Genomic DNA, 14,376 nt, shown 5'->3' on the forward strand with positions numbered 1-14,376 from the left:
TCCCAATATAAAATATGGTTTATTCAGTTAGGTAAATCTACTTCATAGTTTTGACTTTCCTCGAATGTTGATTTCTTTTTTACTAAATACTTATTTTTTATTTGGAAGTATTTGAATACTTCCCATCTATGGTAAAAACAAAATATATAGGTTTGACTCTCAATGGCTGCCACTGGGTTTTAAACACTAGTGTCCATGTTTGTCTGCTTTCTCATTAACTGAGATGTGAAGTGCTCTGCTCTGCTCCACTAGACTCTACCTGTCGTAGAACTAACACCTCATGAACTGTAAGCCAAACAATTGTTCTCTTCAGTGTTTCTTTCAGGTATTGCCATGGCAATACAAAAGTATGAACACAGAAGAAAAACTTCTAGTATGGCCCTGGTGTACTGTCTAGTCCCTTTCCATTTCAATGAGAAGAATTTACCCTAACATTTAAGCTAAGTCTAGTGGTCATGAACCCCCTCAGCTGTAATTTACTTGAGATGAAAATGCCTTACCCTCTGCCTCTGGCACCATATTTTATTTTGAGAGACTAAATGTCACTATGTAGCCAGCCTGGTTTTACCTTCCAATCCTCCCAAGTGCTGAGTCAACAGGTGTCATACTCGACACTCCCTCACATTTGAAGTAATTTTGTTGGATAGAAGATCTGTCAGTTAATGTGCTTTCTTTCCTGCCAGTATTTTAACTATATTACTCTGGCTTGCAAGTTTTCTATCAAGAAATCACCTACTGCATTGAGGATCCTCAGTATCTGTTGATTCCTTTATCTCTCACTTCTTTCAAGAGTCTCTGTTTTTTGCCAACAGTGTTTTGTTGTTGTTTGAGACAGGGTTTCTCTGTGTAGCCCTGGCTGTCCTGTAATTCACCTGTGAACGAGGCTGGCCTCGAACTCACAGAGGTCTGCCTTCCTCTGTCTCCTGAGTGCTGGGATTAAAAGCGTGCACTACCACCACACTGACTGTCAATAGTTTTTAACCACCCAGATGTTTGTTTAAATTTGGGAAGCTTTGGGCTATTAACTTCTTCAAATGATATCTTTAACTCTTTTTTTCTCTCCACCTTCTGGAAGTATTCCTTTAATTTGATTTTTCTACTAATCTTCCTAAGATTCCATTTTCAAAAAAGCCCTTAAAACTTCTTGCAAGTTGTTAGTGGCATGCACATATCAGCACAGGTGTACCAAGTGATGTTAAAAATAACCAAAACTGGAAAAAGAAGCAAGGCTAGTCTTGTAAACAGAAAAACTGCAGGAGATGATATTTACACTTCTCTAGTTTTTTTTGTTCAAGAGCATAATTGTTTATGAGGCAGATAAGGTGCTTGAGGTGTCAGAAGACAGAAAGTCAGGACTTAAGATAACTGAAAATGAGTTCTGAAAGGAGAAATCAGTGGGAAGCTAAGGTCGAAACAAGCACAGACATACAAGTCACACCAACTTTTGCTAAAAGATTAAGTATATATATATATATATACACAGAACCCAAGTGTGCCTCACTACCACCAAAAAGCAAACAAAAACCAAATCAAACCAAAATAAACAAAAAGCCAGCGCAAAACTTTAAAGAATGAGTAGAGAGCCAGCAAAATAGCTCAGTAAATAAAGGCACCACCAAACCAGACCACCCAAGTTAGATCTCTGAGACCCAAATATTGAAAGGAGAGGCCTAACTACTACCAACCTGTTCTCTGACAAGCAAAAGTATGTTATGGCATACTTGTGGCCACATACATATACATACAAAAAAATATTCATAATCCTTCCTGGGTGTCCTGTGTGCTGAAACTATAAGAGCAAATGACTGTTTGCAAGAAATTATCTTTACTGTATTACTACCAATAGTTGATAATTATCAATCATCTATCTATGTTGTGGTTCCAGGAATTGAACCTAAGGCTTTAAAAATACTAGGCAAATGCATTACCACAGAACCATATTTCCAAGCTTTTCTATACTTTAATTTTTTAATTTATTTGTTTATTAATTACAACTTATTCACTTTGTAGACTAGCTGTGTCTTCCTCCCTCGTCCCCTCCCAATCACACCCTGCCTCCCTCTTCTCCTCCTTTGCCCCTCCCCTAGTCCACTGATAGGAGAGGTCCTTCTCCCCTCTCTCTGACCCTAGCCTATCAGGTCTCATCAGTACTGACTGCATTGTCTTCCTCTGTGGCCTGGTAAGGCTCTTCCCCATTCAGGGGGAGGTGATCAAAGAGCCAGCCACTGAGTTCATGTCAGAGACACTCCCTGTTCCCATTACTAGGCTACCCACTTGGGTACTGAGCTGCTATGGGCTACATCTTTACAGGGGTTCTTGGTCATCTCCATGCATGGAGTATTGGTCTTTGCAAAGATCCCTGGGCCTGGATTTTTTTGGTTCTGTTGCTCTTCTTCTGAAGCTCCTGTCCATCTCCCCCTTCTTTCATAGGATTCCCTGCACTCTGCCCGAAGTTTGGCTATGAGCCTCAGCATCTGCTTTAATACCCAGCAGGGTAGAATCTTTCAGAGGCCCTCTGTGACAGGCTCCTGTCCTGTTCCCTGTTTTCTCCCTTTTCTGATGTCCATTCCATTTGCCTTTCTGAATGAGGATTGATCATCTTACCCAGGGTCTCCTTGCTCAGCTTCTTTAGGTGTTCAGATTTTAGTATGTTTATCCTATATTATGTCTAATATCCATTTTCTATACTTTTAATTTTGAGATAGAGCCTCCTCACGGCTGGCCTTAAACTCTTTTGGTATCCTTGTAGCTCCCAGAAGTTGTGATTTAACTCAGTTTCTATGAAGCTCTGTACTAGTGATCCATTGCTATGCAATAATAAACAAAAAATAATGAGGAACAAATAAAGAATAAAGACTGGACAGGAAAAATTAAAACTGCCTAGATGTTATAATAATTTACCAATGTATATTAGGAATAATGAAGCAAACTACTAGAATAAGAGTTTGTCAAAACACAAGATTATGGCATAATTAATTGGATGCCCTGGGGTTTATGCAAAGGAAAAAGGTAGTTTTTAAATCTGGAAATCAACATAATTTAGCAACCATATAGAAAACTAAGTGGGAAATCACCTAGAATTTCCAAAATGCTGCTAGAATCAGTGAGTTTAATTAAGTCTCTTACCTGAAATCTCATTCAACTATCTATAACCAAGTCAAGACAACCTATGACTATCTCCTACTTAGCTCTAGCACTCACTTTCTTCATTCCCCAGGGCCAATTATTACTTTTCTTTCTTCTTTCCCCCACCCCTTCTTGAGACAGCTTTTCTCTGTGTAGCCCTGGCTATCCTGGAACTCACTCAAACTCAGAGGTCCTCCTGCCTTTGCCTCCCAAGTGAGGGGATGAAAGGTGCATGTACCACCAAAACCTGGTTAATAATTATTTTTCAAAGTTATTTCATTATTCCAACAATCTTTAATTTGCTACCTTATTAGTCAGTAGCTACACTACTAGACATATATAGGATTAAGAGGAACTTTACGGTCTCACATACTGCTTAAAGCTCATCTTTTACTATCTTCTACATTACAGTCAAATGAAACTAAGAAAATTCTCAAATATAGCATTCTTCTCTACTGACCTTGACTACCTTGAATTTCTGTACATACTGCTGTTGCTTTCTGAAATATTCTTTTGGTTCCTTCTGTCATTCTCTCCCAAACAAGGTTAAGACATGGCCCACTATCATCATCAAGGACACTCAGAAGCCGACCAAAGAAATATGAGCAATTGGAAATAAGATTCTAAAGTATGATAAATACTGGCATTTGAAATACAAGAAAGTATTTTAGCCACTTACGCCAAATCACACATTGGTAAAAGTAATGATCGTCTTAATGTGCCCTGTACTATATCTCCTCTTATATAATTTTCATGTACTATCAAGTTTGAAAATCACAAGGTTAAAGATGAACCAGCAAAATATATCCACAATGCAAATTGTCAGGAGAACCTGAAGGAAAATCAAGCCAACAGTTATCTATAATCTAATCTTTGTCCTACTGACAGATGCTGTAATTCAATGTAGAAAAGGAACAAAAAAGAGAAATGTACAAGAATCATAAACTTAAAGCTTTAATAGCATGATGACAAAGGCCACTAAGGAACTTTAACTACTTTAAAAATTATGCATAATGAATATTATATTATTCATTACTTTCATTAAAATATATTTACTAAAGACTGTTATACATTATATTAAATCAGTGGGAAAGCATACCTGTAACCCAGCGCTAGAAACTGAGACAAGATTGAAAGATCTAAGCAAACCTGGTCTACAGCATGATATCCTGTTTAAAAGGCAAACAGAAAAAAAAAAAAAAAAAAAAAAGAAACAAAATAACAAAACAAATCAAGCAACCAAACCAAATATATTATGTCAAAGCTAGAGTTGTGGTAAATTTTTAAGATTACAAACTTCACAAATCCAAAGCTTATCTGTATATAAGAAAGATGATAAACAGAAAGTGAGGTATGTTTCTATATTTGCTATTAAGACAACAACAACCAAAAAGGAAAAAAAAGAAAAAAGAAAAAGAAAAACGAAGGAAGGAAGGAAGGAAGGAAGGAAGGAAGGAAGGAGGGAGGGAGGGAGGGAGGGAGGGAGGGAGGGAGGGAAGGAAGGAAGGAAGGAAGGAAGGAAGGAAGGAAGGAAGGAAGGAAACTTAGACATCCTCTTCAAATTTTAGTAAGTTCAATTAAATTTCAATGCCTACTTGCCAAGGCAAGAGTAATTTTCATCTTAAAAAACTAGTATATCCATAATATATAAACTATATATACATACACATAGTATATATAACACACTTTAGATTTAAAACTAAACTAAAAATAAATGAGAATTTTTGGAATTTCTCTGTATTCCTTTTGATTGGTGATAGTGATTTTATGACATGTTCCCACCTCTCCTTAAAATGTACATCTTTTTCATCGTCTTTTTTCTTTTATTGTGTATGGGGTGAGTGCATACCACAGCATGCGCCTGGGGATCAGAGTACAATGCTATGAAGTTAGTTCTCTCCTTCTACCTTTTACACAGGTTCCAAGAACAAAACTAAGGTCGGCAGGCATGCGTGCCAAGCACCTTAGCTGCTGAGCTGTCCACTAGTCCTATTATCTCTTGAAGAAACTTTAGTTGAAAAGAAAGCACAAGCTTTGGAGTTAGATAAATGGAAGTTCATATCCTTTTTTGTTTACTTAACTAATCAATTTTTCATTAACTTTTTAGCTTTTGTAAGCATTATTTTTCATTTAAAAACTTAATGGTACCTTAATGGTACCTTTTTAATCATATAAGAACTAAACAGAAAACAGTTTGATTAATAAATCTCCAATAGGTGCTTCATAAATGTTACTCCTTTTCTCTTTAAATACTGGAATCCCTTTCTTTTAATATATTAATTATCCTCAAAGCCTTAGGATAACTTAACAGTGATAATAAAGAGGGCTTAGTAGATGGCTCAGTAAGTAAGAATGCTTACTATGCAAGCATGAAGACCTGAGTTTGAATCCTTAACATCCACATAAAAACTTGTAATGTTTTTTTCTGCCTGTAACCCTATGCATTAGGGGATCGACACGGGTCCTGAAAGCTTGCCAGTAAGCCACCCTACCCAAAACAGTTAAGCATCCAGTTCAGTGAGAAATCCTATTTTAAAACAAGACAGAAAGTGATAGAGGAAGACACGCCACATCCTGTTCTGGCCTTCACACTCACTCATTCATATGCATGCATTATACACACACACACACACACACACACACACACACACACACCAATTCGTCATTGGACACTGTAAGAAATGAACTCTTAAGGCTCTTCCTTGGAAACATTCTGACATTAGATAGGTCTTTCTGATTATTTAAATATGAAGTTCTATAGTAGAAATAACAGTTTTGTGTTAAAAATGAACACAGGGAATTAGGAGAATCAAGTTTTTGGTTTTATTAATGTCAGAAGTAGCTTGTGCTTTAACTTTTAGATTCAAATAACAACTCCTAAAAATATGAGTGTTACACTGTAAAATTTCCAAAGCCTCTTTTAGAATGTGAAATTCTACAACTATTCTATTAGAAAACAGACTTGTAAATGGAATCTGAAATTTATTTATGTGTATGTGTGTTTGACAGCATGAACTTATGTATACCATGTGTGTCAGAGGCCATAGAGGCCAGAAGAAGGCATCAAATCCCCTAGAATTAGAGTTACAGGGGGTTGTGAGCTAGAAAACAAACCCAAGTTCTCTGCAAGAGAAGTAAGCTGTCTGAGCTATCTCTCCAACCCAATAAGTAGATCATTAAAACACTGATTTGGAGAACCCTGTCTTCAATCTACAGTTTTTCTAAACAGTACAAAATGTTTCTTTCAAAATAGAATCTTTTTGACCAGATGTGTTAGCACACACCTATAATCTCAACATTGGGAGGCTGAGGACTGAGTATGAGGCCAGTGTGGGCTACATAAGCAACACCTTGCGTTTAAAACAGAAAAACAAAAACAAAAACAACCTAGAACTCTGTTACATTAAGGATAGCATGCTTTTGTTAAGTCTATCACAGTCTAACCACATAAAATTACAAAGAATGCAGCTAAGACGTGTTAGCATATCCTTTGTCTAAGTTCATAACAAGTGTATTTCTTTATTGCAGTTTATAATGCTAGATTGTCAAAGTAAACATCTCATAATTTACATTTTATCCTGTTTCTCTGACCCCATGGGAGTATTAAAGAGTTGGTAGAAACCTAAGGAGCTTAAGACTGAGGAATAGCTCATGTGAGAAAGGTCTAAGAATTAATACTCTGAATTTGAAGATTTCCACTAACAAATTAAGATTGCTGTTAGGATATACATGACGATCACTGACCGCACCCCATTGTCGTTTTAGTATACTTATATGCACCTAAAGCAGTGGTTCTCAACGATCTTAATGCTAAGACCCTTTAATACATGTTGTGGTGACCCCAAACCATAAAATTATTTTCAAAGCTACTTCAAAACTGTAATTTTGCTATTGTTATGAATCATAATGTAAATATTTTTGGAGACAGGGGTTTGTCAAAGATGTCACGACCCACAGGTCAAGAACCACTAATACAAAGATAACTTATCCTTTATGCTGGCTTTTTTTTTTCTCTTTAGATCAAGAGGCCTTTGTCTTACATTTTAGTTGTCCGAGATATAATGAAACTAGTACTATTACAGGTTGACTTATTAATATTAATATTATTAATATCTAAAAGGAACACACTCAGATCCCTTAAAACACCAAGAAAAGTAGAACAAGCAAAGAAATGAGTCTAATTATTCAATTAAAAATGTTAAAACTCATTATATCAAAAAGGGCTTTCTATAATGAACACAGAGAAAAACTACAAGGAAATGAAAGGCAACTGCTTAAACTTACTGGGTTATCTGTGGAATCGTCAGCCAACTGTAAACCAAAATAGTCTCGCTCAGTCAAATCAAGATGTTTGAAGACTATATCCAACAGAACTTGCCCCTGATCATGTTTCTGGAAGAAAAATAATAGGAAAGCATCTTTAATAGGCTGTGGGGTTTTTGTTGTTGTTTTCTTTTTGAGACAGGATCTCACTAAGTAGCCCTGGCTAGCCTTGAACTCACAGAGACCCACCTGCCTCTGTCTCCCAAGGATTAATGATGTATGCTATGTGGGGAAGTGGGGGGAGACACTGGGAGGTGAGAAAGGGCTGCAATCAGGATGTAAAGTGAATAAATACTTTTTTTAAAAAAGATGTATATCACCACACTTGAGATTTATGCTTTTTAACCTTGCATAAATTTTTATCCTTTTTTTTTAAACTACAATGGCCATTATTTTTATACTAATGACTTGGTTTAGAGTAAAGTATCACATGTGGCATAATACATTTTAAGAAAAACTGGTTCATAGAAAAAATAAATATGAAGATAAACTTCTGATTGAAAATGCTTCCCATATACTATTATAATAGTATTTTTGTTATTTTATATTGTTAACACAACTTACGCATGTGTATATATGTTTATGTCCATGCTATCTCTCTATTCCTCTTATTCTTACAATAAAATTGACTAGAAAGTTAACTAGAGATTTAAATATAGTTTTGTGTAAGAGTCATAAGGCAAGGATGAGAAAAGTAAAGGTAGTTTGAGAAAGGCCTTTGTCAAAATATAACTTCATAATTATAGAATTTTAGAAACTATCTCACTTTAGTGGAAGTCAGATATTGCCTCTATTTTGCGCCATATCTTTTTTTTGCATTATTTTTACATCTATGTACATGTATCTACACAAGCACACATGTACACATCACAGCACATATGTGCAGGTCAGAGTTCAGCTTTCAGGAGTCACTTCTTTTCTTCCATCCAGTGACTGAATTCATGTGTTCCAGATTGCCAGCAAATACTTCTACCTGCTGAACCACCTCGCCTGGCCCTCTGCTATTTTTGAGTCAGGGTCCATCACTGAACCTGGAGCTCACCATTTAGGATAGACTGGATGGCCAGAAAGTCCCTAGGATCCTCCTGTCTCCACACTCCAGCACAGACTTACAGACAGGTGCTGCTATGCTAGCCTTTTATATGAGTACTGAGAATCTGGTTTCAGGCCCTCATACTTGCATACTTTACACCCAACTGAGCCATCTCCTCAGCCTAAATGTATAGGTATTAAACAAAAATCAGTAACTGTATCAACTACTTCAGGTATATATGAACAGCAAAATAATATACAATATTGAAGGAAATAGCTTAAACACATTGTGTTCACTAGAAAAACATAGTAGTGGTACATTTTAACACTAATATTTTCTCTCATTGGCTATAGTAGTTAGAGGGATTTAAATAAGGTCAGAGCCAATATCCGAGCTTAGGAGACATATTTTTTTTTTGTCATAATAGAAAGTATAGAAGTAGAAAAGATTCCAGAGCTAAATCTGCCAATGAAAGGCAATCAAGAACTAGGTTCCCTCCCTTTTGCATCATCTGCGTTCAAGTGCTGGCTGCATCTGTGGGCCTTTAGCAGCACTACCAGCAATTCCAAGATCCATATTCATTCATAATGTTCAAGAGAATAAGCACACTTATAAAGTTACCACACAGAAAGACTACTCATCACATCTTATTGGTCAAAACTGTTTCAAGACTGACAACCAATGGAAGAAAGTATGTGCTTCAAACAGTACTACTCAATGCTGGTGTCCATTTGGTTACCTGCCTTACAAACAAAGCTAAGCAGTGCTTGCATTCTTCTCTACCCTTTCCCTATTCTGAATAAATTGGTCAAGGAAAAAGACTAAGCATTACTGTTTAAAAGCTACTACAGTTAGGCGGGAGAGATGGCTCAGGGGTTAAAAGACTTTGTTGATCTTAATGAGAACCCTACTACCAACACCCACATAGTGGCTCACAACCACCTGTAACTCCAGTTCAAGGGAATTTGATGCCCTCCTCTGACCTCCCTGGGCACCAGGAACAGAAGTGTATACAGAAATACATGCATCCAGGATACGTACACACATAAAATTAATAAATTTAATTTTTAAAAAGCTACTAAGGTGAGTCTAATGCAATCTTTTCTTCTGAACAAGACAGCATTGACTCATTTCTTGTTATACCTTCAGTTGAAATACAAATAATGAACAATTAAAATACATAAAAGTCTTAAAATTTGAAACAAAAGCTCTCATATGACTTCATCCAGTGAAATGGAGATGCTAAGAATAAAGACAGAAGGGACTGGAAAGATGGCTTAGTGGCTTTGTTGCTTCTGCACAGGACCTGGGTTCGGCCCTTCACACCCACACGATGGCTCACACCGACCTGGAACTCCGTTTCCAGGGGCTTGCATGCCCTCTTCTGGCCCTCATGGGCACTACATGCACATGCTGCACATAAATACATACAGGCAAAACACTCAACACATTAAATAAAAATAATCTTTGAAAGAGGAAACTGGACTCAGGAGGTCCACTGGATCTCTTCGTCCCTCTTCCTAATATGGCCACATTTAAAAAGTGGAAGCTCATTATTTTAAAAATGAAAATGAAAGGAGAAACAATCCACTCACCCCTTGCTTCATTAACCTTTTGTTGTCCACACCACAACAAAACAGACTGAATAAGCTTAAACCAAAAGACCTTTATCTTGACTCATGGTTCTCAAAGTAGACCACAAAGAGGTACCAAATACAACAAAAGCCTTCTTGCTGGCAGTGTACAGAGGTCGTGAAGGCATCACAACGCAGAAGACAGAATACATGTGCATATTTTATGGTTTAGATAAAAAAAAAATCCTCTCTGCAGGCTCATATGTTTAAGACTTGATCCTCAGTCAGGGATGCTTTTGGGGAGGTTCTGGAGACTTTAGAAGGTAGGAGAAATAAGGTCACTAGGGGTTGCCTTTTATCCTAGATATTTTCTGTCTTTCTTCTTCTTGGTTTCCTTGAAGAAAGCTGCTATGTTCTATTACAGATCCCATTATAATGTTCTGCTTAACACAGCCAAGCGACCATGGAATCAAAATAAGTCCTTTTACCATCTAGGGGGTTAAAACTACAATAAAAATTACACAAAAACCTGAAAGCAAAGAAGTGAGGTAGATACTGTGACTGACCTAACCATAAGGTTCTAAAGCAGACAGGATTCATTTAAAAGAAAAACGTGGGAAATTTTGGTGACAAGAGCTAAAGTCAAAGCACTTTAGGGTGGAAGGAGGTTAACAGGAATACAGACAGTGAAGGCCAGGTTCATGAGGTTTTGGATGAGAATAACGATTATAATAGACTAGAGGCCACTCCATGGTACAGCATGGCAAGAAAAACCAAAACAAAACTAAACTAAAAAACAAAAACAAAACAAACAAACAAACAAACAAAACCAAACACACACTCTTGCATCTTGTCTGTGATTTTGAGAGAAGCAGAATTTAAAGCACTTAAAGCATTAATCTGATGGAAGAAATCAAGCACTCAGGCTATGATACAGTCTTTGCTAGCTGTTTTTTTTTTGTTTTGTTTTGTTTTTGTTTTTTGCTTTGTTTCTTTTTTGTTTTTTGTTTGTTTGAGCAAGGAACAAAACAGAGATTGGAAAAATACATAGTTTGGCCAGAAAATTATGTCACTTAAGGTTTATGATACTTAAACTTGCTGACAATACATCTGTGGTTGTTAAAGAATCGGAGTCATTAAAAAAAGAAGTTTTTGTACCAGAAAAATAGGAAAGATTTCTTGAGGATATCTTAGATATGAGAGAGACTACCACCCATGCTAGGGCCAAGAATTTAAAAGTATTGGAAACTCATTTAAAACTCACTGGAAAAGATTTTCTCTTGAGCAGAGAGTGCAACCAGACACTTTGACTGCACAAGACCACTTACATGAACCCAGCAGTATCAAACACAAGGAGGTTATTTCAACCATGGTCCAGCTACAACTCATACAAAACCTTGGCTTTGACCACATAATGTTTTTTATGGGAATGCAAATTTTAAGATTTTCAAGGTCACAAATGTTTCTACCCACATTTCAAAGGAAAGCCTGTGGGGCCAGGCAATGTGCAGAATGGTCATATTCCTTATAGAATGCCACTGAAAGGGTGATAAATAGAGCAGATGAAATTGCCCAGAAGAAAATGAAAAGGGAACAGCTGAAGAAGAAACTTGGCATGAACTAACAATTTTCAGTAGGCTGTTTTTAAAAGGGAGTTAATTAATATATGATTAGTTGAGTTGGTGAATGATAAAACACTATACTGAAACAATTCTAAATTTTATGTGTGGTTTTTTTGTCTTTCTGCTAATATTGCTAGCCCTTCAGTTTTCCTATTTCACATAAGGAACAGTAAAAGAACAAGGCATTTGGGAGAATCATTAAAGATCAAGAGATAAATACATCTTCAGATAACTTAGGATAAACTGTGTTTTTATAAGGAAAAGCTATCCCTGACAGAATATACTTAGTTTTCTTACTAGAATTTTAAGTTAACAATAACTGCCTAACTAAACAAAGATTCTCACTGGTAGGTCAAGGAGAAAGAGAGATGTATGAGACCTGGCTATAGGGAAGACTGAGCAGCTCTGTAGACTTATGCAGAGAGTGATCATCTTTGGAAAACAGAATAGCAAAAGTTAAACAGAAAATACTTATACCTATTCTTTATTGGCTGGTTAATTTTTGGTGAGTTTTTGTTCCCATATAAGGAAGTTTCATTGACCGTAAACTCTGAGAAGTATTACTTCAATAGCACCAGAGCTATGTTGTACAGAATCTAGGGCTAAATTAGTGCAATTAAGGGCTGATATACTAAAAAGAAAAAGTCCAAAACCTAACTGGGACTCCTTGCAATAACTATAACTTGATCCATTATACATATACAGTTCACATATGTGCTTGTGTGTGTATTTTCACTGGAAAATAGAGGGATTCTGCATTTTAAAATGAAATCATATAACCTAGATGGTCCCTGAGGTACATATTTCCAAAGATGCTCTCCTAAAGTCCAGCAGGATAAAGAGGAAAACTTCCTCCTTAAAATTTAACTAAACAGCACATTTTTTAAGAATTTCTTTGTTGTTGCTGTTTTTAGTTTTTTGAAACAGGGTTTTTGTGTGTAGCTGTGGCTGTCCTGGAATCACTTTGCAGGCAGGCTGGCCTTGAACTTACAGAGATCCACCTGCCTCTGCCTCTCTGGGTGCTGGGATTACAGGCATGCAACCCCTCGCCCATCTTCAAGAGTATATTATGATAGCTCTTTAAAGACCAAAGCCATTATCAGAATATAGATTTGGCTCACCTTCTGGGCAAAGAAGACCTCTAGAAATAGATCTTCAGAACAGACAATAGGAACTTTAAAAAGACAATGACTTTGATAAGGTTTCAAAATATGAGGGCAGAAAGTGATTGAGGAAAATAAGGTTTATCTCTGGCCTCCATGTACACACAGACAGGTACATATATATATATGCATGCACACACACACAAGCACACACACCATGGCAATGTTTTTATTTTTAACTCATTTTTTAAAAATTCATTCATAAAATGGAAGTGGAAACAAAGCATAAACTGAACCTTTTTTAAAAATCAGGGCCAGTCAGATGGCTTAACTGGCAAAGGTACTGATGACCTGAGCTTTATCATGGCATGAGAGAATCAACTCCCATTAGTTATCTTATTTCCTTCCACAGGTAAATCACATATACACACACAGTCAATTTTAAAATGTAATATAAAATACTTTTGTAAAACTAAAAATTTTCTGTGTATGACAAATTTTCCTCATAGTTTTAGGGTTGATGATACTGTGTAAAACTTTTCCATACAGAAAAGGGGGCCCTAATAAAGAAGTTATATATAACCAAATTCCTAATAATAACATTAACATATACTGAATGCTTCTTGCCAGACATTGCTGCTAAGTGTATGTGCTCAGATTTTTTTTTTTATGATGGTTTTTCCACTGGTAACTTAAACTTCACAGTCTAAGCTTCATGGACGAGTCTATCAAGCCTTCCTTCCAGATACTCTGATTGTTCCACATTGGTTAGCCTGAGCTGTTTTCCCGTTACACTCTAGAGAGAGCTTTTATCTTCCATGCCTTCAAAATTACTGGCACATGGATGACACTGCCAAGTTCTGCTACAAGTAGGACATGTAACCTGCCCTCCCCTTCCCCACACCTCTATCAGCGTCTGTGTGTTGGCACTGGAATTGTATTTTATTTATTTACTTCTATCAGATTCTTTTATTGTTGAAAAAACCATGAACAGCTCTAAGCCTTCGAGATAAAGAGGCAGGAGCATAGACTATGCAGACTTCCAGATACTAAGTAGCAGGGTTACAAGCTTATGATATTTATTGACTCCAGAACTGTGTATAGGTTTTTTCCTTTCATTAAAAATGAAAGGCTGTTTATATCTAGTCCTCTCACTTAAAATCAGCATTTAGATGACAATTCATACTGACTTTGGGTAGCCTAATGTAAAATACCAAGTTCCTTTTTAGACGGTATGGCAAGCTAGATATTTAAAATCTTCTGCAACAAAATATCTAGATGTGCGGAATAAAATATTGTCTTATATTTGTATACTTTTCATTTAAATTTAAATTTCAATAGTTGTATTACTTAAAAGTCAAAAAACGTGTAATTTAGTTCTGCCAACTCTTGCTGTTAATAAATTGATTTTTCTTTTGTCTTATAATTTTGGATGATAGTCTTGTCTTACCATAAAAATTAACTCTGAGAATCATCTCTAGTTAGGATTAAGACTATGTTCACTGGGACTAGAGTGTCAATTAAGAGCACTTATGGTTGGTTCCAGGAACAGCCAGGTTCAATTCCCAGCACCTACATAGTGGCTTCAGAACCAT

The 14,376-nt window shown here is 36.4% G+C and overlaps 1 protein-coding gene across 3 annotated transcripts in view; it reads right to left on the minus strand.

Moving 5' to 3' along the window:
• The window catches only part of Ptpn4 (protein tyrosine phosphatase non-receptor type 4), a 144,846-nt gene that overhangs the window by 85,940 nt on the left and 44,530 nt on the right, over window positions 1-14,376 (minus strand). For 2 of the 3 annotated variants that reach the window (XM_021633250.2, XM_021633248.2), the window contains exon 3: window positions 7,411-7,518. The exons of the other annotated variant lie outside the window; for it this stretch is intronic. In XM_021633250.2, coding sequence (XP_021488925.1) covers window positions 7,411-7,518 — 108 coding nt within the window. The remainder of the gene's footprint in view (window positions 1-7,410; window positions 7,519-14,376) is intronic. 3 annotated transcript variants of the gene reach the window in all.

Source organism: Meriones unguiculatus, chromosome 18 (assembly GCF_030254825.1).
Source record: "Meriones unguiculatus strain TT.TT164.6M chromosome 18, Bangor_MerUng_6.1, whole genome shotgun sequence".
Lineage (NCBI taxonomy): Eukaryota > Metazoa > Chordata > Mammalia > Rodentia > Muridae > Meriones > Meriones unguiculatus.